The sequence below is a fragment of the Crocodylus porosus genome, unplaced genomic scaffold (genome assembly GCF_001723895.1).
Source record: "Crocodylus porosus isolate Cpor-Errol unplaced genomic scaffold, CroPor_comp1, whole genome shotgun sequence".
Classification (NCBI taxonomy): Eukaryota; Metazoa; Chordata; order Crocodylia; family Crocodylidae; genus Crocodylus; species Crocodylus porosus.
Genome location: NW_017728886.1, coordinates 48,918,342 through 48,942,551, shown reverse-complemented (window position 1 = coordinate 48,942,551; position 24,210 = coordinate 48,918,342). Strand labels below are relative to the sequence as shown.

The 24,210-nt window shown below is 42.0% G+C and overlaps 1 protein-coding gene across 3 annotated transcripts in view; it reads left to right on the top strand.

The window, feature by feature from the left end:
• The window catches only part of THSD7A (thrombospondin type 1 domain containing 7A), a 519,106-nt gene that overhangs the window by 392,131 nt on the left and 102,765 nt on the right, over positions 1 to 24,210 (top strand). For all 3 annotated transcript variants that reach the window (XM_019533950.1, XM_019533945.1, XM_019533947.1), the window contains 4 exons: positions 8,224 to 8,415; positions 15,804 to 16,038; positions 18,630 to 18,745; positions 23,063 to 23,195. In XM_019533950.1, the coding sequence (XP_019389495.1) occupies positions 8,224 to 8,415; positions 15,804 to 16,038; positions 18,630 to 18,745; positions 23,063 to 23,195 (676 nt within the window). The remainder of the gene's footprint in view (positions 1 to 8,223; positions 8,416 to 15,803; positions 16,039 to 18,629; positions 18,746 to 23,062; positions 23,196 to 24,210) is intronic.

Sequence of the window (24,210 nt, the reverse complement as noted above, 5' to 3'; positions counted from 1 at the left end):
TAATTGGAGGTAATGTTCTACTTTGCTAGTCTCAGATTTGTTCCAGGTTTGTAGGATTTTCCCATTATTTTTCCTTTTTTGCCTTTAGCAACTTTTCCTGAACTTTTCCTCGCATGGAATTTTTCATAGTTGTGCAATAAAAAATTTATTAGTGCAGGGTTACAGCATTACAAATCCCATTTGACCTGCTCTTAATTTTCTGACACTTACATTTTGAACTGAAATCTCCTTTGTTTACTCTTTGCCCAGAGGTAATTTTAGCTATTTTTGAGATAAGGGAGTAAAATAAGAACTTTTTTCCCCACTTAAAAATTCTGACCTCTTTTTCTTTTTCAATTTATTTTTCTTCAGGGATGTTGGAAACACTTTTAAACTATAGCATGCAAATAATTCTGAGTCTGGAGTTAGTTCTTTCCTAAACTGGGGGATCGGGGAGGAAGCTTTTAAAATAAAGTTAGTAGCATATGAAAATTCAGTCATGAACAAATACAATAGAAATACTCACTAAATTCCAAATGTAGAAAGCCTAAATGTAAATTCATAGCGAGATTGCACTAAACAGCCCAGCCATGGCTTTTTGCCATGCTTGGCCTCTGCACTTTTCCATGCCATAGTGAAAGGGGCAGGATGGCAGGGCCAGGGTGTGTGTGTGTGTAGATGTGTGTGAACCTAGGGCAACATGTTTACAAGAGTCACTGCTTGGGGTATTTTTCTCCCCTCCCCTCTACTCCCCCAGTCTCCCTGGTGTGGACTCAGCTGCTCCCCATCTCTATCCTTGTTTCTCTTCTGGCCAAGGCAACACCTGTGTCTTGAAGCAAGAATAAAGCAAGTGCCCCCCTTCCCCATCTCTGCATGAGTGAGCTGCAGAACTGTGTATGTGCATCTTGCTGTCATGGCTGATAACCCTAATCCCCCATCCCCTGTCAGCAGTCAGTGTGAAAAGCAGCTCTAGGCTGTGTGGTTCCCTGTCTCTGTGTCTGCTCTTCGGAGGCATGGGGCTGTCTGTGGGCTCCCACACATCCACCAAGAGACCCAGATGCCTCCTGTGAGCAGAGGCAGTAACAGGGAGCAGACCAGGCTGAAGATGTCTGCCATTAACTCGGTTGTGCCCAGGGAAGCTGTGGGTCATGGTGGGAGGTGTGCTCAAGTGCCCCGATCCTTCTGCCTTTGGCCAGTGCAAACAGTCTCATGCCCTGCTACCACCCCACCAAACAGTGAACTTCTGTTTGCTGCCGACTTAAACTAGAGCATTTACAGAAACCCACATAGATTTGAGCATTCTGCCTCGGCTTTTTGAATGTCTGTACTTCGCTGTCCCAGCTGCCTGCAGAGGGTTCGGGATTGAGAGTGTGTTCGGGGGTAGAAAGGTAAGAAAGATTTATTGACTTAACAAAAACATGACTACGCATAGTAACAAAACAAGGACAGACAGTAATAATTCGCGTTAGCAACTTATCGGCAGTCCCCTCTGATGCCTGATATATGACAAGTTTCTCTTCTGCAAACTCAGCAAAGTCAGGCATCCCTGATCAGTGCTGTCTGAGGGGTACCAGGAAGGACCCTGGTATTCAGTCCTCAGGCGCCTCGAGATCCACGGGCCCACTGATCCAGGTCAGCAGCTAATTAGTAATTTTTTTCACAGAGCTGCATCTTCCTTCTAAATGATTTCTGGATGTGCCAGCCAATTGATAACTTCTGAGCTATGCTGATAATTTAAAGCCATCCAGATTCTCTCATTATAATTATTTTTAGAACTAACCAGTAGCAGTACAAGCCTTGCATTCTTCTGATAAGGTTAGTTTTAACTATGCCACAAAGCTTACTACTACTTCTACAAGGCCTTGCTAAATTTACTAGGCCTCATTGCTGCCTCATACAAGGTCTTGCTATAAGTCCTTCCAAAGTGCATGCAGTGGTGGGAGCCACCACCCCCTGCCCAGGCCAGGTGACCCCTGGGTGAGCTGCTAATAGCTTTGTTCCATGCCCTGCCCCAGCTGTGCAGGGCCTGCCTCAGCTCTACTCCCTCCCTCACCACCATGGGGGCAGGGGGGGCAGCAGCAGATTGAGGCCCCAGCAGTGAGGGAGGGAGCAGGGCACAGGCAGGAGCAGGGACTGGCCGGTTAGTGGAACAAGCAGAGGCTCAGGGGACACATGCCCCCCCAGTCTGTATGTGGCGCAGAAGTGGTTGACACTGCGCACTGCACTTTGCTCCCTGCTATAGCTGCCCCATGCCCCCTGCCCATCTGGTGGTGGGATGCATGTGGCACTGCACAGCTCTCAGGGCATTGGGGTTCAAAGTGCAGCATGCAATGGCAGCTGCCTCCACCCCACACACAGATCAGGAGGGTACATGGCCCCCAGGCCTCCACTTGTCCCATCACCCGATCTGGCCAGAGCCCAACTCACCCAAGCCTTTGCTCCTGCTTGTGCCCCACTCTCTCCTTCACCACTGGGGCCTCAATCTGCCCCTCTTCAAAGCCCTTTCCCCTCCCTCAGCCCCTTTCCCCACAGTCTCACCTGTTGGGGGGGGGGTGCATGCACCCATGTGCACATGCACTCATCCCCTCCAAATAATGTTTTCTCCCTCTGCCTGTGAATGCAAACCATCATTAGGAGCTACATTTGGATGTATGCGTCAGCTCACTTATGGCTTCAGATATCTAAATAAAGGAATTGATTTTTGAGAGAAAAAAATAATAGTCTAGAGTGGGAGAGAATTTTCTTTTTTTTTTAAACTTTATTATACAAATGTTTAAAAGAAATGGTGAAAGTGCAAAGGTGTGTGGCCCTCCCAGGGGCCAAGCAACAAAACACACTATGTCACCAGGGATTGAAATACCCTCTCCCATGCTCCTTATGGTGTTACATGTGTAGGAGCAGCTGTCCATCTTCCACTTGCAGAGGGCCCCCTCAATGGCCCAGCATGACACAAATTGTTTCACATTTTGTTGGAAGGTGAAGTGTCCAAATTGAAACGTGACACATGCCTGAATCTGTGAGCAGAAGAGTTGGAGGACATCCTCAGAGCCAGCCCCTGTGAACTAGTTTCTGTGGCTTTTCAGAGTTGCCATGTTAGCCTGGCTAAGCAGGAAGTCGGCCAGGCAAATCATGGTCCCCTTGGCTACTTTGTACAGGATAGAAAAGATGTACACAGTCTCAGAGAATTCCAAGTCCACCATGCCAGAAAGGGTGCTAAGGGCAACAAACTGACTGCAGCCTGGTGCAGTCCAGGAAAGTATGGAAAATAGTCTCCTCTACCTCCTCCAGGTAGCAAGGGCAGGCAACCGATGCTGCGAGGTCTAAATAGAGGACAAAAGTGTTCATGGCCAGGGCATCATACAGCAGCTGCTACTGGAAGTCTTCAGTTCTCCTGGTGATGAATAGCTTGTGTACGGTGTGCCAGGCTGCTTGCTCTGGTGTTGTGCCACTAGGCACTGTCTCCTAATTGTGACAGGATGGGGAGCAAGAACATGGGCATGATGCACTTTGACTGTCCATGTATACAGCACCTACCTTAAAAGGGTCTCAAGACAGATCCTATCTGTGTTCTCATTGGGCATGAGGAGGAACAGGAAAGTGCTGGGTCTAGAACTCTCATTTTTGTCCAAAACAAGAGAAAAAGGCAGCTCTAGAAGGGGTCTGTCTAGTGAGCTGCCATCAGGGAGGGCTCGAATTGTGTGGAGGCAGTATTCTAAGGTGGCAAGCACATCCCCTGGGAGGACAGTTTTCACTTCAGACAAGAGGTGCAAAGCAAGACAGATAGCTTGCAGCCCAGCCAAAAAGCCAGGGCTTTGGCTGAGAGCCAGGCAGACCAAGCTGAGCTAGAAGAGCTTGTGCAACTGAACCAAGAAAGCAGGGAGACTTCTAGAGGTAAGGCTTGGTTTCTCCTGCTGCAAGGCCAAGATATGGACCCAGGGGCTCCTGTAGTTGCTCTTGAAATTGCCCTGGTGTCTCAGTCAGAGGTAAGCCCACCAATCCTGGTCAAGGCTGAAGTAGAAGAGTGGTAAGGCATCTTTGCTGAGGCAGTTGAGATTCAACAACAAAACTTCCCAAACAAGGTTGAGATCCCCCATGTAATGCAGGAAAACAAAAGCCAGTCTTTGCCAAGGGAGGCATGCCCCAGCAAACAGCAGGTGCTGAAGTGTTTGCAGGCAGAGGGTAGCCACCTCCCTCACTGGTGGACAGGTGCGGAACACCCTGCTGGAGCCAGTGGTGCCTATTCCAGAAGAAGTCCACAAGTAGCTTCTGGATACTTTTGAGCAGAGTCATTGGTGGGTCCAGGAATACACACCTGTGCCTTAGAGTAGCAGCTTCCAGTTTGTTGATGACCAGGACCTGACCATGGTAGCTTAGGGCTTTGAAGCTATTGTGGCACCAAGACAAGCCTTCAGGCAGGTTGGGAGGGGGAGGGGGGGTTGAGTGTCGGCCCAGGTTCCCAACAGAAATACAGTATGTCACTTCAGGCCCAGTTGATATAGGCTGAGGAGGCATTCTTGTAGTCTTGTTGGTACTCAGTCAAGGACTGCATGCCATCCTCACTGCTCACAAAAAAGTCATATCATTGGCATACTTTGTCACCTTAATTTGGGCTGTAGCTGGGGCTTTGACTGAGGCTGATGAGAGAGAGAGAGAGAGGTAGGAAACCAATACCTAAAGGAAAAGTCCCACTGAAAAAGAGAGAGAGATGAAATCACTTTCTTCCCATCCTAATGTATCAGTTCTTTCTAGGTATAATGTCTAGACTGTAACCTCTTCAGGGCAAAGACCAGTTGTCATGTATGTCTGTGAAGTGCTATGTTCACTTGTCACGCTACATAAATATATAACAGTAAAATAAAAATGAAATATTTGAGCATTGTTATCAGCTTTTTTCTGGTGGGATATATTCCAAAAGGGTGTTGTCTTTATACTGGCATTCTTCCCAATGTATGGTTGAATGGTTCCTGGTAGTTTAATATGTTATGCATTCTAAAAAGGATGGCAACAAAGTTCAATATGGTCATAAAATCATTAGTAAAATGCCAGAAATAATTTAATCTAACTAGAATAACCCCCTTAAGATATGAAATATCTGTTATCAAGTTGTACCTTTTAACTTTTAATTCTTTTTTTTCATCCTGTTGCCTTCAGTTAGCTAAGAATTGGACAACTGGGTTTTAATATGTTAAAATGTATTAGGATTCCAAATTATTTGATTTATAAAAAGAAGAAAGTGTATCTATTAGAAAAGATAAATGACAAAGAAAGGAGACTGATTTGGAAATGGGATGATTGATTTTGTTTTTTCAGCTATGAAACACACTGACATGAAATTAAGCTAAACATCAGATAATGACCCCAAATTTGAATTTCTAATTAAGCAGTACTTCAACAGGAGAAAGATAAGGAAGTTTTAACATGGTACTGTGCTTTTCTGCTTTCACCCTGGCCATAGATTTAATAGATTTTTAGGGTCGGAAGGGACCTCAGTAGATCGAGTCCGATCCCCATCCTATTGTATGACAGGTATTGCAGACAACTCATCTACTCTTTTCTTTTCTGAACAATTGGGTTTCATCTCAATGGAACAGAGTAAAATCCAACTGTATTACAGCAGTGACCCTCCATAATGGCTTAATTTAAAAAGGTTTTGCACTGATGGAAAAAGGTTGACAGGGATGCCCTTTATCGGGGTTGAAAAAGAGGGTCATGGAATCAGGTGATTTTATTTCAAAGGTTCATATAAATCAGATAAGTACCAATACTTTAGGATCATAAACAACATGAGCTGCAGGACTACAGTCTTTATTAGATCTGAGAGTTTGAGTTTTGTTGATTTGTCTCTTGTGTCACAAGTTCATGTATGAATAAAAGATTTGTTCAAGGCCCAGTTAGAAGACAACAGAGCGCCAAAAGAAAACAAGCCGCCGCCATTGCCACCTCACTTAATTTTGTAATCTTATTTCATATTATAGTATTACACTAATGTTACTGTGAGTAACTGTACATGTAGATCATTGTCAAAACCCCTATTTTCAGGAATTCCTCTTCATATACAAACTTTTTCAAATTTTGAACTTGATGTACAGATTCTTAACATATAAGAGAGAGGTTTTAAGGTTGTATAAAATGTCAACAAAATTGACATCATTGTGAAATGATGTTAGATTATTTCTTAATGGATTAAGATCTACTCAGTAATAAAAAGATAATGTTAGGATTAAGAGAAAGCAATTTTTATAGACTTATGTCCTGATTTTTAATACCCCTAGCTTTCTTACAGTTAACCTTTGAAAATTGGGTTATTAGTTATTATTATTGACTAGGTGTCTTTACTGCTGGAAAAGAGTATTGTGACCATTTTTACTGCTTTATTGTATTAAGGACTCAACCCTGATTTAAAATCAGTGAAAATACTTCATTGCTCTTAGCTATTAAAACAAAATGATTGACCCAGTAGACCAGAGTGGGCAAAATACAACTTGTGAGCTGAATCTGGCCTGCCAGGCACTTTCAGCCCATGGTACCCACCAATGAATTGTACCCTGCCCAGACCTTCCACCCACGAGGGTGGGAGCAAGGCGCCCATGTATACACACACCCCAAACATACCCTAGTGAGCCTCGCTCCCACCCTTATGGTCATTGCTGCAGCTGCCAGGGACCTGCTCCACAGAGAGTGAGGAAGGCAGCTGGCTGCAGTGTGGGGGGCTTCCCTGCTGTGCCACACAAGTGTGGGGGCTGCGCATGCATGGCAGGGAGCACTGGTGATAGAGGTGGCCTGGCAGAGGCTGCATTCCTTGCCACAATGTGCAGCACTAGCCAGAGCTGCACGCCACTGGGCACAAGCACTCTGTCTGCTGCTGTACCATGGGGACAATATGGGGGGTCCTCACATACCCCCACCCTTCCTTACACTCCACAAATGCCACACTCCCAGAACCTGCCCCCACACCTTCACATATACACAGCCCCTATGCATACCCTATACCCCCACACACATCCCCTCACAAATGCGTCCCATACACACACCCCACCATACACAGACATGCACACACACCCCCACATCCCTGCACCCCCATACACAATATACACAGCTAAGAATTTATTTTTGTGTTATACTCTATATACAGTGTGCAAGCACAAATCATGAAAAAATATTTTTGTAATAAAATTTAAATATGTTATAATACCTATTTGACTTTTAGTATATGATAATGGTTTATTTTCTGGTTGTAAGATGGCAGCCCCCTCCCCACCCCCAAGATCATGGGGGGGTTGCAAGGGGAAGGACTTCCAGTGGCAAAGGTCAGGGGTTAGGAGTGGGACTTCTGGTCCCAAGACAGTGCCCAGGGGGCAGGGCTGTCAATGGGTGGGACTACCCATGTGGCCTTCAAAAGCTCACTAAACCTTGTTAAGCAGCCCTCCACCTGAAATAATTGCCCACCCCTGTGATAGACCAATCAGTGGGTTGTGGTTTGCAAGGAGCCACAAGGTGAAACCAGTCTGTAGCCTCCTCCTCCTTCTTCCAGCTTATGCCTGCAAGCTAGAGTGAGTCTGCACTGCAGGGTGAGATCTGAACTGTGCGTGTTGTGGGCGAGAGCCCAGGGGTTTGCAAGAAGTTGGACAACCCTGTGATAGACCATAACATAATGTGAAAGACCAGGGGTCAGCAACCTCATAGGAATGTTGGGCCAAAGTAAAACAACTTATTCTGAGGATAAGTTGATAGCATTTTCAACCCACTACCATAATTTCTCTGGTGCCTATCATCCCACCACTGAATTACCACTAATGCACTTGAGACTTGCTGACAAATTGTCTCTGATATCCTGCTTCTGTGGACTAGATGGAATCACTCAGTGGACCTTTGGATCCAGCCCTGTAATAGACTGTTTTTCAGCTCCATCAAGATTGCACACCGTGCATTATACTAGCATTAAGTTGCTTCTAAATTATTTCATATATTTTAAAATATTGAATAACACAGTTACTAGGCTAAAGAATAACTAAGTCGATGTCCACTTTAGTGGGGTTTCAGTTTCTGCTTCATGAATACATATGAGTATTGTGGCATTTTTCATAGCATTTGGCCATAGAAGACTGTCATTTTGATAACTAATCTATTTACTTAGTTTTTACACAACAACAGAATCTAATTTATTTGTGTGCCCATCTGGGCTAGATTGCTCATTTTAAATTAATTTAACAAATGATAGACTGTTACTGGCCTTTTCTTTCCCAGGAGAAGAGGTTGACAGACAGCTGTGTCGAGATGCTATCTACCCAATCCCCATTGTCTGTGAAGTTCCATGCCCAAAGGATTGTGTTCTCAGCATGTGGTCTGGATGGTCCTCCTGCTCACACACCTGCTCAGGAAAAACCACAGAAGGAAAGCAGATGCGTGCCCGCTCTATTTTGGCATATGCAGGTGAAGGTAAGGATGCATACTTCACCAGGGTTTGTGTTTGATTATGAATTGTTTTCTTTGTAGTGATAAAATAATTCCATGATCAGAGGGAACTGGTTATTACAAAGCATCCTTACTCCTCCTCTTATTTAAAATACCTGTTATATATAAGTAAAAGCTTTTTTGTGCTTTGTATAATTTAAATCAGAGGATTCTTTGGTATGTTTAAAACTAATCTGGGCTACTCTTTGTTCTTGAACAAGTTCTCTGTATTCTTATTTCAAATACAGATTTTCTGTTTTGCATTTTAATTTAAACTGGCAAATGTTTTACTATAAATAATGTCCAGTACAAGATGTGTATGGAAGGTCCTTCATTGTCCTGAATTATTCTCATAGAGTTCTCATAGCTGGTCTCTGTAGTTGGACACATTTCTATTGGAAGAGGGCTACTAATCAAGAGCTGTCCAAGCAGGTGTTTATTCAAATTACCCTCTCCCTGCCAGTATATAGTCTGAGTTCCAAAGTTATATGCATGAGGGCTGTATTCCTTTTAGCTATGTTTAATTTAATTCAATGCTCTGACTTAAATCACTAGGGCTAGACACAGGTGTTCAATTTCATACATTTGCAGTGCCAGAATAAGTGGCAATGAAAAGATTGCTTCTGTGTGATTGAACATACAGTATTTTCATAAGGACTGTGCAACTTTGATTTAAGCTTCCAGACATCCAACCTCCATTCTTCAAATGCTTGAGTGGCTTATGTATTGTTCTGTGGTATACTGTTGTATTCAGTCTTACTTTTCTAAAATCACAGAACCAACAGGAATTGTATTGTTCCAACTCATGTTCTGTTTCATTCATTTCAATTGAACAAAGAAATAGGTAGGTATGTGTCAATATTATATATTAACAAGCAATGGCAATGCTGTCATATTTATTACAATTTTAATATAAATAAAAAATACATATTGACAATTTTTATAAGGTAAGTTAGAAATGCATTTTCCAATAATAATTTTAAAAATAATTTTCATGAGCCATTTATTTTCCTGCGTATATTGAGGCATTTGCCTTTCAAGTGCTCATTTTACTTTGCAAGAAACAGAAATGCACCCTAACTTTGTGCCACAGAAATATAAATCTGATCCTTATAGAAGGAAATCATGCCCCCAAGTTTCATTAACTTCATTAATGTCTTTTTAAAAAGTAGGTAGTAGATCCTGGAAGTGGGTGCTCAACACCTCCCACCCTCATACCTGAGGCATCAATATATCAAAAAAAAACTTAAGCATGAACTAAATTTTAAAGGCTTGGTTGAACACTACTGAAAATCAGGGGAGTTGGATGAAGCCTCAAAGCAATTAAGAATATGCTTTATTAAATAGGGGTGGGATTAACTGCTTCAGTCTAAGGTAAAAACAGATGTTGTAAAATGAAGCAGATCATGCTGTGGCAGGACACATTCTGTCATAGCTGATCCAGTTTACTGGGTGAAACGTAGAGCATCCTTTGTCTTGCAGTGAACAGAGGCCCAATGCAGGGTAACATTTGACAAGTTCCTCTTGCCCAGGATTTCCCATGTCCTTTGCTGACCCATACTGCCTTGCCAGGGCTTGGGTCCCACACTGCCTATGCCTCTCCATGAGGCACTGGTTAGCAAGGGTCCCAGTGCAGAGGCATGGAGCAGCACATGACCAATGGAATCCCTACCCCCTCATGTCTCCATGCAAGGACCCGCGGTGACCCATGCCTCCTCATGAAGCACAGGTTGGTGAATGTCCTGGCAAGGAAGTTCAGCGTGGCGTGGGTTCTGGGGAATTCCTGGTGCCCTTGTCTCCACTCTGGAGCCTGCACTGGGTCTGACACCAACCCATGCTTCATGCAGAGGAATTTCCTGAGTCCTGTATTGCCCCATGCCTCCTCCCATGGGTTAACATGAGACCCAGGATGGATGTACATGAGAACTGCATGGATCCTGGCATGGTGACATGGGCCAACAGGGTTTCCCAAGGTCCCATGCTTACAGACTGAGACCTGCAAGGGCTTTCCCCACTTACAGAGATGTGCTCCTGGAGATCTCATAGCTGGTCTGTGTAGGTGGAGCACCCCAAGATTCCCCAAGGCATGCCATTATAAATAGGGAAATCTGGGCAGATGCTCTTGAGGGGCCTAATCCTACCCAACCCTAGGAGTTCCCAGAGTACACATGTTCAGGCCCCTCCAGGGCGTAACAAGGGGTAGGGATGTCTGTTTGCTTACCATTTGTGTTGCTATAAAAAGGCAATGTCAAGCAAAGTCTGTTTCTGTCCTAAGAGTCTGTTTGCTGAATCATTTTTCAATAAACTGTATATAATTTAAAAATAAAAGACAAACTTCCAGGATTGAAATACCATTACTACTATAACTAAATTGACTCTATCAACTTTATTTTAAGATCTTTTATCTTTAAAGAACTGTATTATTTCAAGGCCTGAGTAAGTTTCTTCTTATAACTAGGATGACCACATAATTGTTAAGGAAATCCAGGACGGGGTGAGGGACACCACCATGCACACACACACTTGGGCAAACATACAAACACACACACACCACACACAGACTACTCCCCCCACCCCACAACTCCCAGTAGCCCTGATGGCAGGGCAGAACAGCGCAGAGGCCCATGGCTGGGCTCCATTCCCCATGCACAGAAGCTGAACCTGGCTGGGGGTGGCCCCACCTCCCTGCTGCCAGCAGCCATTAAAGGCCACCACACACAGCCCAGCCCTCAGCAGTGGCCACAGCAGCAGGGTACGAGGCTACCAGCAGTGGGCAGCCATTCAGGCTTGCTCCGTGCAGGTGGCTGGCCCCAGCCCAGGCCCTGTTCCCTGGCCCACCCCACCCTGCTTTGACCAGTCTCTGCTCCAGGCTGGAAGAGCAGTGCACGTGGCAGCAGCCTTTGCCTTCTTCCTGCAAAACCCAGGGCTTTTGCTTGAATTTACCCCAAGTGGCCAGGACACAAGAACACCCTACAAAATCTGGCCATTTTTTCCAGGCCAATCCAGGATGTATGGTCACCATAATTATAACATCTTTGATCATTCTATTTTTCTGAAAGAAAATAAAAATCGTAGCTTGCCTTTCTGGTTCTTAATGTTGATATATTTAAAGCTAAGTCAAAACTTGGATTTTACTCTTTTTGAAGTCTTGTCCAATCCCATATTATACTTACAAGTTTCATGGAAGGAGCATACCATAGTATCTTGATTCTTGGTTATTAAAGCCCTTTTATGGTGTCCATGTGGTCTGAAAAGGCCATACACCAGGAAATACCCATGGGGTACATCTACACAAGATGCTTTGCCACACAGTAGATAGAGCAAATAAGTGCATAATCATCATCATCTACATATAAAGACCCTTATTGCACAGTAATTTGCTCTACTCAGCAGTTCATTTACTACCTCTAAATTTGCTACTACTGCACAGTAAGACGCATGTAGACAGCTGACCGGGAGCAAATTTGCTCCCAGTCAGCTGGGCACCAAGCGGTGGGATGTTGCTCCCTGCCCCCAGAAGCTGCCTGCTGCCCCACCTATTGTGGAATAGGGTCTGGGAGATCCCTGCACAGGAAGAGTTCCCCATCCAGCCTAGAGCTGTCTGGGACCTTCCCCAGACTGGAACAGTTCCAGCCAGCCTCAGGCTTTGTGGGGAAGTCTGCACAAGCAGCCTGGCCAGAAATTGTCCTAGTCTGGGTCAGGTCCCAGCCCCACAGCTTTTTCCCAGCCCCAAGCCCCATTCAGGCAATTGAAGAATGGGGCTTGGAAAGAGCTGTTGAGGAGGGGCATGTTCTAGCCCCCTTCCCCGATCTGGTAGTGGGGCAGCTAGCAGCAAGCCCCTGGCTGGGTGGGGAATCCCCACAGCTCCTTCCAAGCCCCCTGCTGTTGATCAGGAGCCAGGGCTGGAAGCTCCCTGCTGCCAGGGCAGGGCGATATTGTCTATGCCCAGGCTTTGCCACCCATTCCCACCCAACATCAGGCAGCTCCTGGGGCAGGGAACCATCTCCCAGCTCCCACCAAGAAACAACTGTCTCTTGGCCCTGTGTTCCCTGCCAGCCCCTGGGCAGCACCCAGGGAGAGTCTAGAGCTCCCCCTGGCCGCTGCAAGGGGGGAGGAGGGAGAAGCAGGGTGGGAGCATTCCTTTCCGGCTTCTCCCATTGAAATCAAATCTGTTTCCAAATGCGCATATGTGTAGATGCCTGCCCAGGGTGTGTTTACTTCACAGTAAATTATTCTGGAGTAAACCCAAACCACAGCATTTGCACGTGTAGACACATCCATGATGTAAAAACTTGTTGGCCCTTTTCACAGTCTCTGATGTACTGTGGTTTGGGAATGGGAAGGGAAAAGGATACGACCAGAGTATATCGTTGCAATTCACTTGTTCTTGGTTGAAAGAAAAGACAAGCATAAATTTTGAGCAGGTGTGAAACTGCTCTAAATCAGGTTGCAGGCAAGGCTGAGGAGGAGGAAGCACAAAGGCAGTAAATTCCTCTCTTCTCTTCTCCACCTTGGCGCAATCATCTCCATTCCTGTAGGAAGCAGACTTGAGAATTGAGAATCTGATCTAGGGTGTGCATGCATTTTTTCCAGACCCAGATAAACTACACCTACTTGTATATGCTATATGGTTATGAAAATCAGGAATGGATCTCTTCTCAGAGAGAGGATCTTATTTCCCAAGACAGGTTTTGCATGGCATTTGAAATGTGTAAACTAGTGCCAATGCACTAGCTTATTCATATTTTCTGGAATCATTCTCCTCTTTTCAGTTGAAGCGAATATTAATTTATGAAGTTGTTTTCCTGTGAGTCAGGCAGTTTCTCATTTGTGTTAATGCTGAGCTAATCTGCCCTATGCAGCTAGAAACTCAGGAAAATCATTGTCTGAAAATTTAAAACGACAGTAAAGGACAAGTCAGTAACCTCACACATCACACAGCTGTCATAGAGATCCAGTTTTAATCTATGTAACATTCACGTCTTTCCATCCCATGTAGGGATGCATCTGATTTTTCTTCCTGACCCTAATGCTTGGTATGTATTTGGTGTAAGTAATAAGTAGACACTGATGGTATAGACAGGCATAACAATTGTAATACTTTCAGAGAATACCAATTAAGCAATTGTAATGCAACTGTTATACCTACATGATTCCATAGCAATACAAGTGTAGCACAAACACCCCAACTTTAACTGTTTTTCATTCAGGATCAAAGTTAGTGAGACTTAGCCCCTGATAGACATGCAAGTGGGTGCAATGGAATCTAATGCAAGATCCCCAACAATTGTGCTTCTTGCCAAGCCACACATTCATGGCAAGGGTGTGATTGCAGGATCCAACATTACATCCCATCACCTTATTGCTGGTGCAGGGGGCCCAAGAGTGTGATCCTGAGCTCACCCCACACTGGCAAGTAGCAAGCTCCCATAGGTTGGAACCACATCAGCGGGTCTGGGCTCCCAACCATAGAGGCACACCATTCATCACAGGGCCCTCAGCTGATCTTTATAATCTACTTGATTCCCTCTAAACTCTTCATTCCACAGGCATTAATGACCCTCTCTTCTTTTTAATGGTCTTGATGTTGTGCTGATGAAACTATCTTTTCTTCTGACATTCTGCTGTTTGCTAACTCTAGCTAGAGTGTTAACTCAGGTGTATATAAACTCAGGTGTTGAAATAACTGTCAAGCCCCTCAAGAAGGCTTGATTTGCTTTATGAATCTGCAATGATGTACCTTTAATGACAACAGGACTCATGTAACAACATATTTTGATTATTTTTTGCCTGGTCTGTTATGTTTTTATACATAATAGAAGATATAGAAAATTAATGGGCATTCCAATACATTTATATTGGCTTCCATCTTTAACTGAATAATATAGTCCTAGGTCCCTCGTCAATTTGGAACCCACACTACATAAAATTATTTTTTCCTATATGAATTTCCTTATATTTGTCAGTACTGAATCTAATCTGTGAATTTATTCCTAAAATTCTTCAGAATTCTTCATTACTGATCAACCGTACCCCAGTCTTTCTATGTAGCACTTTGTTTCAGTGCTTCCTCTTCTGACATTTCAGTATTCAACGCTATCTAAAGATTGTTACCTGAAACAAGTAGGTTTTGAATGCTGTCTTGCCAGTAGCCCTTATAGTACAATCCCATAGAAAAAAATCATTTAGTTCTTTCACAATGTCTTTATCTTCTTTAATCATTCCTTTTATTTCCTGATACTGTAGCAGACTCACCAGTTTATTCTGATCAACTTGAGAATGTTGATCTGGTTTGGGTTTTATTTCCTTTCTAAATTTCTACTTTACTAAGCTATATGAGTCTACGAAATAGTTTGTATTTCTGTGTGCTGGTTTTATTTGCACCGGGCTTTCATTTCTCTGCAGTGGATGTATTTGCCTTGAATAAATTCTTGGATCTTTTCATTTAACCATATATTTTACTTGCCCTATGCTTCTGGGTTTTGTTCAGGGCTATGCATGTGCTGTCCTGATATGAAATTATGCATGTTGTACCATCTGTGACTAAATTCTGGTAGGGGTGTGTGTGTGTGTGTGCATACACACACACACACATATATACATATACATTTACATACATACGTGTGTGTATATGTATGTATGAGTATATATATGTATAGATGCATATATATGTGTGTATATGTGTGTGTGTGCGTCTGTGTGTATAATCTTTCTAAAGATTAAACTTACAGTACTAGTCTTTGCTATGGTTTCACACTCTGTAAAATTAAAGTTAATCACACAGGATTTTCTATGAAAAGTTCAATGAAAGTTAATTCTTCAACCAACTCTAAAAGTCAAGCCTTACTGGGATAGAACATGCATAAGTGCCTGCCAAAACTGGGATTTCGTCCTAGAACTTGGTTAAAAGTGACCTCTCCTCTTGTGTATGCTGGGACTAGCTGTTCAAAGAAATGATTATTTAAAATGTAGAGAATTTGATCCTGTTGTGACATTTGTCTTGTTTATGTGGGAAAGAGGAAGTTACCCATCATTTCTTTTATTAGACCTAGAGGCCTACTTGATCTCTCTCATCACTGAGCATTTAATATACCCTTTCCTTTCCTGATGTGCAGCAATTGGGCAAGATGCCAACTTAAATTCCAAGGGTGACAGGCAGGGAGGCAAATATGCTTCCTCATAAATCCTAAAGAAGAGCACGTGCTTCTGTTTTCGAGAGAAAAACAACGAATGCTTCATGCCATGTAACAAGCATATAGTTCATCACTGTACTTTCCAGACAGCGTAACATATGTAAACTATTTTTCAGTTACATTTTATAGCATTTTATTTCTTACTTCATTATGAACATTTGCACTGCTTTGTTATTCCAGGAGGTGTTCATTGCCCAAACAGTAGTGTGCTACAGGAAACCCGCAGCTGCAATGAACACCCTTGCACTGTATACCACTGGCAGACTGGACCTTGGGGCCAGTGTATAGAGGATGTGTCTGTGTCTGCATTCAACTCATCTACTAGTTGGAATGGAGAAGCCACCTGTTCTGTTGGGATGCAAACAAGAAAAGTCATCTGTGTGAGAGTGAATGTGGGACAAGTGGGACCAAAAAAGTAAGGATCTGTGCAGCGTTGTTTATTAAATTAAATGATCTCTATATTTTGTTTTTTCGATGCAGATAATTCAATGATATGTGAATTTGGTACGCACAAGGAAAAGATATAGCTGTTTTTTTTACGTCTGTTCTTAAATAACTAAACTCTTAAAGGTATAAAACTAACATGCTAGCAGAAGTGTAAGAGCTATAGAACTCCTCTTCTCCCTTGTTTGCCATGGAGAGTTCTCACTATGGTAGTTTTTGCTGACACTTCCACTGCAGAGTCGTCAAGCAGGGACACAGACACCAGGCCAAATCCATCTCTACAGTTGCTGATGAGCAACTGTATGACCCTGTGCCTTTCAGTGAATCATTGAGAGTCAGTGTTTCTTCTTGAGCTATCTATGACACCTGATTATCTTATTAGGCAGTCAGTAGACTAGGGACATGGGGAGAGGGAAGCAAACTCTCCACTGGGGAGAATACAGTGGCTTGAAAGCCTTTGCTGTCTTTGAGGGTGTATAGGGGTTTGTACCTCAGGATCCAAGTAGGACTCTGAAGCTGTGGATCGTAGGAGGATGTATAACTGTAGCTGGATCCTTACCATGAAGCCTAGCAGAGCCAGAGTAAAGATCTCAAGCTTTTAGCCTTACCACACCTGCATATTTCACAAGGGGTGCCTATGTCCCAATGCTCTAATGATCTACTGTGGTGTATGGTGAGGGTTCAGATACAAATGAGTTGCAGGTGAAATGAATGTGACAGCATCTTATAAAATCTCCCTACAGTTTGTTACTTTGTAGTATGATTAGCTTACTCTAGTCAGGAGAGATTCAGAGGTGGAATAGGTAGTACATTACAGAGCAAGAACAGAAGTTCTCATATGTTTTCCTGTTTCATTAGAACTAGGGTCAAGAAATTCACTTGACAGGGAAGGGTGAAGAGGGATGACGGGGAGAATTTTATGCATAGTAATTTGCATACCACATATTTTATAACATACATGCCGCCACACTCAGCTATTGTTAGTAGCGTTCTCTGCAGTTGTGTAATACTAGTAAACATTTTTGTTGCCAGCCAGTTTACAGTTTAAGTCATTTTACAGTGAGCTTACCATTGATGTTTAAACCTGCTATTACAGTACTTGAATTTATTTTGACCTTCATTTTTTGGAAGAAGGACTGTTGTATTATGTCATAGACAAATCCTGTGAAATAAGAACAAAAAAGTATTGACTGGACTTTCAAACTGTCACGTTAAATTCACTGAATCATTTTTAAAGAGCAGACGTTTGACATTAAAATGTAAATAGGAACTTTGTTTTAAATTCCCCTTAAATAAAAAGATTACTGCGGTATGATAAAATCAATATTATTGTCCTTATCTACTTTACAAGTACAAGATCTCAACTCATATCATTTCTGTTTAATTTGACCTTGAATAAGGATTGGGGGGAAAAAAAAATCAATAATCTGCTTTAAGCCACATATACTAAATACAAACAACACAAAAGGTTGAAACGGCATTTTAATCGAACCAGTTGTCTTGCCACAGGATTTGGAGCCTTCGTTTTTCATTAAAGATCAAGCTCTCATACAAACTAAATACAGTCATGGTTGTAGCATTTAGGGTTATTTTGTGCATTTAAAGGTAGCTGTGTCTGTGGGTATGTCTATACAGTGAAAGGCAGGCAGCTCCTTGCAGAGACATACTATGCTGCTTTTTGCATGTTCAATGTCCTGCACCACAGCAATGTAGCTATGTTACTGTGCCATTGTGGACCCACTAATAGGCTTTTTTTCTCAGCAATAACCTGCCTATAATGCTTCCAGCATGCCCATCTTCCAGAAACTGGGCACATAGACTCAGCGTGTTTCACAAGCTCTGATTCTACAAACTATGACCTATTTATCCTACTGGGAGCAGCAGTTCAACAGTCCTATTTGTCCTATTGGGAGCAGTGGAGATTTTCTCTTAGGTAGGAGTGATTTGGGGACAATTACCATAGCTTCTGTTGGTACAGTTTATTTTTGCTTATTTTGGGAAATGGTATTAGTTAATTCAGTAAAACTGGGTTTTTTTCTTGTATAAGCCATCTCTCTTCCTAAAAGACTTTACTGGTATAGGTGTACCAGAAAACCTTTCTGGTGTAGACAAGGTCTAACTATAAATCATGCCTAAATTGTAGATTTTAAGAGTCATGCTAAGAAGTCTGTTAAATTAGTTTTCTCAAGCTCCCCAAATTTCACATTCATTCCGTGGTTACTTTGTTCTCTGTTATTGGTAATAAAAAATATTTGCTTCCCAACTGCAGGGTTTGTTTGTTTGTTTGTAAAGGTAACTCTAAGCCTTTTATTTGTAAAAGTACCATAGGGGGTCCTTGCCAAAACTTCCACTAATTCTACTTATGCACCTAGAACCTTGTATAACATTCACAAATTTAGAGGAATTAATTTAAATGCTAAGAAATTCTAGCTCTGAGCCCAAAGGAAGTATGAACAACTACAGCTCCTGTGCAGCATCTCTAGGTTTCCAGCATCGGTCGCACGTCAGCACTCTGTTACAGAATGATCTTTCATTTTATTATGTGCATTTCCTTTTTTCTAGATGCCCTGAAAACCTTCGACCAGAAGCAGTGAGGCCTTGTTTGCTTCCTTGTAGAAAAGACTGTATTGTGACACCATTCAGTGAGTGGACACCATGTCCCTCTTCATGTCAAGAAGGTAACATGATTTACTGTCTATCATTTGACAGACTTTCAAAAAGTCAAATAGAAATAAACCTCCCCACCACCACATTCTTTGATAGACACTGTACTGATTTCTGATAGATTGGTATTGGTCTGTTCTTTCCCTTAAAGCTGTGATTCTCAGCCTTTTTAGATGCAAGACACCCTCATTTGACCAAAGACACTCTCAGAAAATGCCAGTTGTTAGTTTTTACTCATTTTTTGACTACAGAAAAAGAATAGAGCAATTCTTCTGTTGCAAAGAATTCAAAGACAGCAATAGATCAGAATGTTGTTGACATGATGGATTCTCACTTGAAGTATTTGGGTTATTTTGTTCATCAGGCATAGGTGCTTCCGTATCAAATACTGCTAATATTCTGTGGCACCCTGCAGCTCCCTTAAGGGTTCCACGGCACCCCAGGGTCATTGCACTCTGGCTGAGAATCACTACCTTAGAGGTTTACCTTCTTTCTCAGAGCTAGATCAAAGATTAGATGAAGTAGCATTTGCTGTAGTATTGGGGTGTCAAGCTCATTGGGCCCTGGGTGCTGGGTTGGGTATAGAGTTGGTCTGCAGGTTAGATTGGGGTCCAGCATGCACTGCATGAAGTATGTGGGTCCACTCCCAGACCCACAGGCAGCATCATAGGAAAGATGATAGGGCTACACAGGCCAGATCTTTGACACCCTTTCTATAGTACATGATCATTTTTTCTGAGCAACAGAACATTGTCCACTACTTAAAACCATATGTAGTCCATTGTAACATTATACTTACAGCTGCCAGTCTCTGTGGCCCGTGGGCAGATACTCCCACATTTTCTTTCTTAGCTGTTCTTAAGTATTTCCTTTAACAGTTCTTTTTTTTCCTCTTGCTGCAGGCTTTTTTATTATAATATTTTCTTTGGATCTGCCATTTTCAAACAGCTAATGAGCCAAACAACAGATATGAATTCATTGCTATAACATCATATTGTACAGCTAATACAATATTCTATGATTACCTAACAGGATAGATTTTGCCTTTGGATGCATGTATGCTATTTTCTTTGATTTTGTTGGAGGAGCTTGAGCATTCAAGGATGGAATTTGTTGCATTTAAAAATGCATATGATAGACTGTATTGACTACCCCCTAAGGTGTTAACCTCTAACATATAAATTCTATATTAGCAGCAGGAGATTCATCTCTTGCTCCATTTATAGTACTTTAAAAGCTATCAAAGGAAGTTTAACTTTAAAAATAACCAGCATTCAAATTTATGTTAAGGGTCTGACTTAAAAATGCACTAGAAGGCCTCAATGTGTTTGTCAACATTTTTATAAGAAAATTAAATACCGTAAAGCTCTTAGAATATTTATTGCATTGACATTATAGTTTGAGCAAAAGCATTGATTGAATTAATGTTGTCCAGGTATTTCTGCCTTACCCCCTTTTTTTCTTAAGCAGGATGGGAGGTTTCCATGTAATATGCACATAGAGAGAGCGAGTCAATAATGTAATTCCATGTTCCAAGTATGTTAATCCTCCTATGAGACATGGTGATTACTGAGAGCCACTTATAAAACCAAAAAGTATGAGATTGTTACATCAGGGCCAGTGATGTCCTCAGGGGTCCATGCTTGGACTGGTGCTTTTCAACATCTTTATCAATGATTTGGATGTGGGGGTGAAAAGCTCGCTGGCCAAGTTTGCAGACAACACCAAGTTATGAGGGAGCATGGTCATGCCAGAAGATAGGTTGCAGATACAGGCAGACCTAGACAGGCTGGAGAGCTGGGCAGACCGAAACCAGATGAAGTTCAACACTCAGAAGTATAAGGTGCTCCGTCTGGGGTCAAACCATCCCCAACATACCTACAGGCTCGGTGGCGACAATTTGACTTTCACTATGGCCAAAAGGGTCCTAGGGGTAGTGATCGACCATCTCATGAGCATAAGCTGACAGTGCAATGCTGTGGCCAGCAGGGCAAACAACACGCTGGTATGCATAACCATTGCATGTCATGCAAAACTAAGGAAGTGATATTCCCACTGTACTCCGACACTGGTGAGACCACAGCAACAGTACTGCATCCAGGTCTGGGCATTCATTTCAATAAGGATTTGGAAAAACTTGAGAGGGTCCTGAAAAGAGCCACCCATATGATCAGGGACTTGCAAGACAAGCCATACAAGGAAAGGCTGAGGGACTTGGGCCTCTTCAGCCTACAGAAGAGGAGGCTGAGAGGGAACTTTGTAGGAGCTTCCTGCTACTTTAGGGGAGTACATCAAGAATGCATGAGCAGCTGTTCACTTGGGTACCCCTGGGGAAGACCAGGAGCAATGGATACAAACTCCTGGAAGGCCGCTTCAGGCTCAGTTCCAGAAAAAACTCCTTCACATTCAGAGTATCCAGACTGTGGAATAAACTCCTTCCAGTGGCGGTGCAATCACCTACCCTGGAAATCTTCAAAAGGAGTCTGGACAGACACCTCATTTAGGTCACTTGACCCCAATTGTCTTTTCCTGCCTAGAGCAGGGGGACTGGACCTGATGATCTACAAGGTTCTTTCCAGCCCCTAACAATCTCTGAATCTATGAAATATATATATTCTTTAAATGTCATGCTCAATTCTCAATGTTTTAATAAGGATACATTTATAAAGCCACTTTAAAGGAATTTCCAATTAGTGATTAGATCTTTTTACAACAAATAAAGGATTTAAGCAGATTAAATGTATAAACAATAAAAAGGACACAAAGCTGGAACCAATCAATCTGACAGCATGAAACATTGGGTGTATGGCTTAAAACATGAAATCAGTTACTTTGTGGCATAATTATCAATTTCTTACTGAGATGCTTCTTCAGGATCTGTTGTTTTCTGACAAAGATGCACAATTGTCTTGTTCTATGTCCATTGTTTTAAAGAGGGTTCTTAATGCAGTGAAGTATATACACTACAAATTGAGACGGACTGAATGCAAATAATGGGCATGAGCAAATGAGGTGGCAAATCTGTTGAAGAGCACAAATAACATTTCTACTCAATGAGCCAAATAGTGCTTCAATACTATGCAAGCAATGTTTGCTTCAAAATATTTACCAATTTCAGCTGATTCTGTCAGTAGCACCCTTGGGATTCAGTTCTTCCTTGCTTTTTGGGAGCGAGATCTTAGCTTTTGTTATGGCAGTTTTACTGAATAGTGAAGTGGCAGGATCCTTTTTAGTCGCTTCTCTACCATCTCCCTCTCAATCGCTGGTGTTGCAGAGTGCCTAGGAATCTACATGTCTAGCCAAGTTTCAGATCCTTTAATAAGCCATTTGCAGCTGTTACTAGCTCAGCTAGTACATCTCAGAACAGATCCATTAAATATTATTCTCAGTTGTGTCTTATGATCATATTTCAACAATTTATCCACATTAGGTTTTCTAAATCTATTTTTACAAACCAGTTTTTTAGTTTAAAACTGCTAGATTATAGTAGCTTTAAAATTAAATAACTGTTGTGTTCTGAGAGTGACTACAGAATGATGGTTCTCTCATTTTTCTGCCTAAAGCTCTGATCTTTGGAATATGATTCAAATCAAGTCTGCCTGGAATAATTTATTTATCATGAATAATAAATAGCTATAATAATTAAAACATCTGAACAGTAAATTAAGTCAAGAGCCAGGAAATAAAACTTCACATTTAGCTTTGCTCTTTCGAAAAGTTCTTTGTATATCTAGATAGGGTACTATGGGTCCCATGTGGGAAGCAAGTGTGTAGTGAATGGCATTAAAACAAACCCCGGACAAAAACAAATGCATAAATTAAATCCATCTAACTGCTGGGTGTGAAGATAAGAGAAAAGCAATTAGATTTTGTGATTCTGTTATTTAGGGAATGGAAGATTCTAGGACTTAATTATTTGCTACATTACATATTATTTCTATTTCTGTTTCTTAATTTTAGGGACTAAGTAATCTGTAAAAGTGTACACTATAGTAGCATATCAAGCCTTGCCAACATTTTGCTAAGTTGTACATTTTATGCATTAATATTGTGTTTGAAAGCAGTGCCGTTCTGCTTCTTTATCTTTTGGCTAAAATCAAAGTGTAGGAGTGGAGTGGCAGTATCGTAGCCAATGAGGTTAATCCAAGGCGCGATTATTGCTAATTGAAATTTTTTTCTGTCATGGTCAAAATAACTTGACCTTGTCCATCAATAGAGTCAATTGTTTAATACATTATTTTTTCTTAATTACTGTGATCGCAGTATAATCATCATTCTAGAAATCCTTGGTGTGTGAGTGGAAAGGAACCAAAATATTCCACTCTTTGCAGGGGTTGCCACAGTAAGGAAACAGTCTCGCCATCGTGTCATCATCCAGCTCCCTTCCAACGGTGGTCGTGAGTGCCCAGATGCATTATCTGAGGAGAGGGAATGTGAAGCTCCCCCTGTCTGCTATACCTACAGGTAATGCTAACTACTTAAGAGAACTGTGCTTAGCATACACCTTTTGCAAGCCTGATGAACTGAAAATTTAGGTAAAATACACCCACTTTCAGCCAAGTTAATATAGATTAAATCTCATTGATTTTGATGGGGTTACATTGTACTTGTATTTGACTCGGTGATTTAACATTCTGTTTCGTTTATATCTGGAATCCATCCATAATTCATTTACTCCAGTGCTCTATTTCTAATCATGAGGCTTTGACTTTTGCAGCTAAATGTAAAACATACTCAAATATCAACAGTTTTAGTTACTAAATTTTAGGAGGTTGAATACTTATCACTTAGTAATCCTTTGTGAGTGCTGTAGATTAGCTGCAAATTGTAAAACTTTCTAAATTATTCCAGAAGGCCTCACAAACTAAACACATATAGTCCCCTTGAAATGCACCATATTCCATAACAGAGGGTGACAGCTTGTAAAGGGAAAGGGAATTGCACAACAACTTAGAAAGTGCGTATACACAAAGGAAGTTTTAAATTTCCCATTTCATCTCAGTCCCTTGCAAAGTAAAACTAGTCATCAACTAACTCCCCTCACAGACCAAATACAATATAGCAGTGGACCTAAGGGACTGTTCTAGGAGGTGGGGATTGCCAGGAACAAGAGTCTGTTGGCCTTATTCCCTTTCCCTGACCATTCCCTTGCCCCTTGGGACCTTAGTAGGTCAATGCAGAAGCTACTATAACAGCTGTTTTGTCATCCGAGGATTCCCCTAAGCAGAGTGCATCCTTAAGTAGTTGGTTAAGTTAAGCTTTAGGCTGTTTTGCTGTACCAGTGCAGTGCACAACAGTCATAGTGCACAGGTGGATCCAGCCCCTCATGTTTGAAACTTTTAAATAACAGAAAAAATATTTTGATGTAATTGGGAAATATTTTATAAAATATTTAGTTTTAAGGAAAAATGTTTGATTCAGAACGTATCGTATTTTCTCATATACAATACACATGCTTTCCTGAAAAATCAGCCCCACA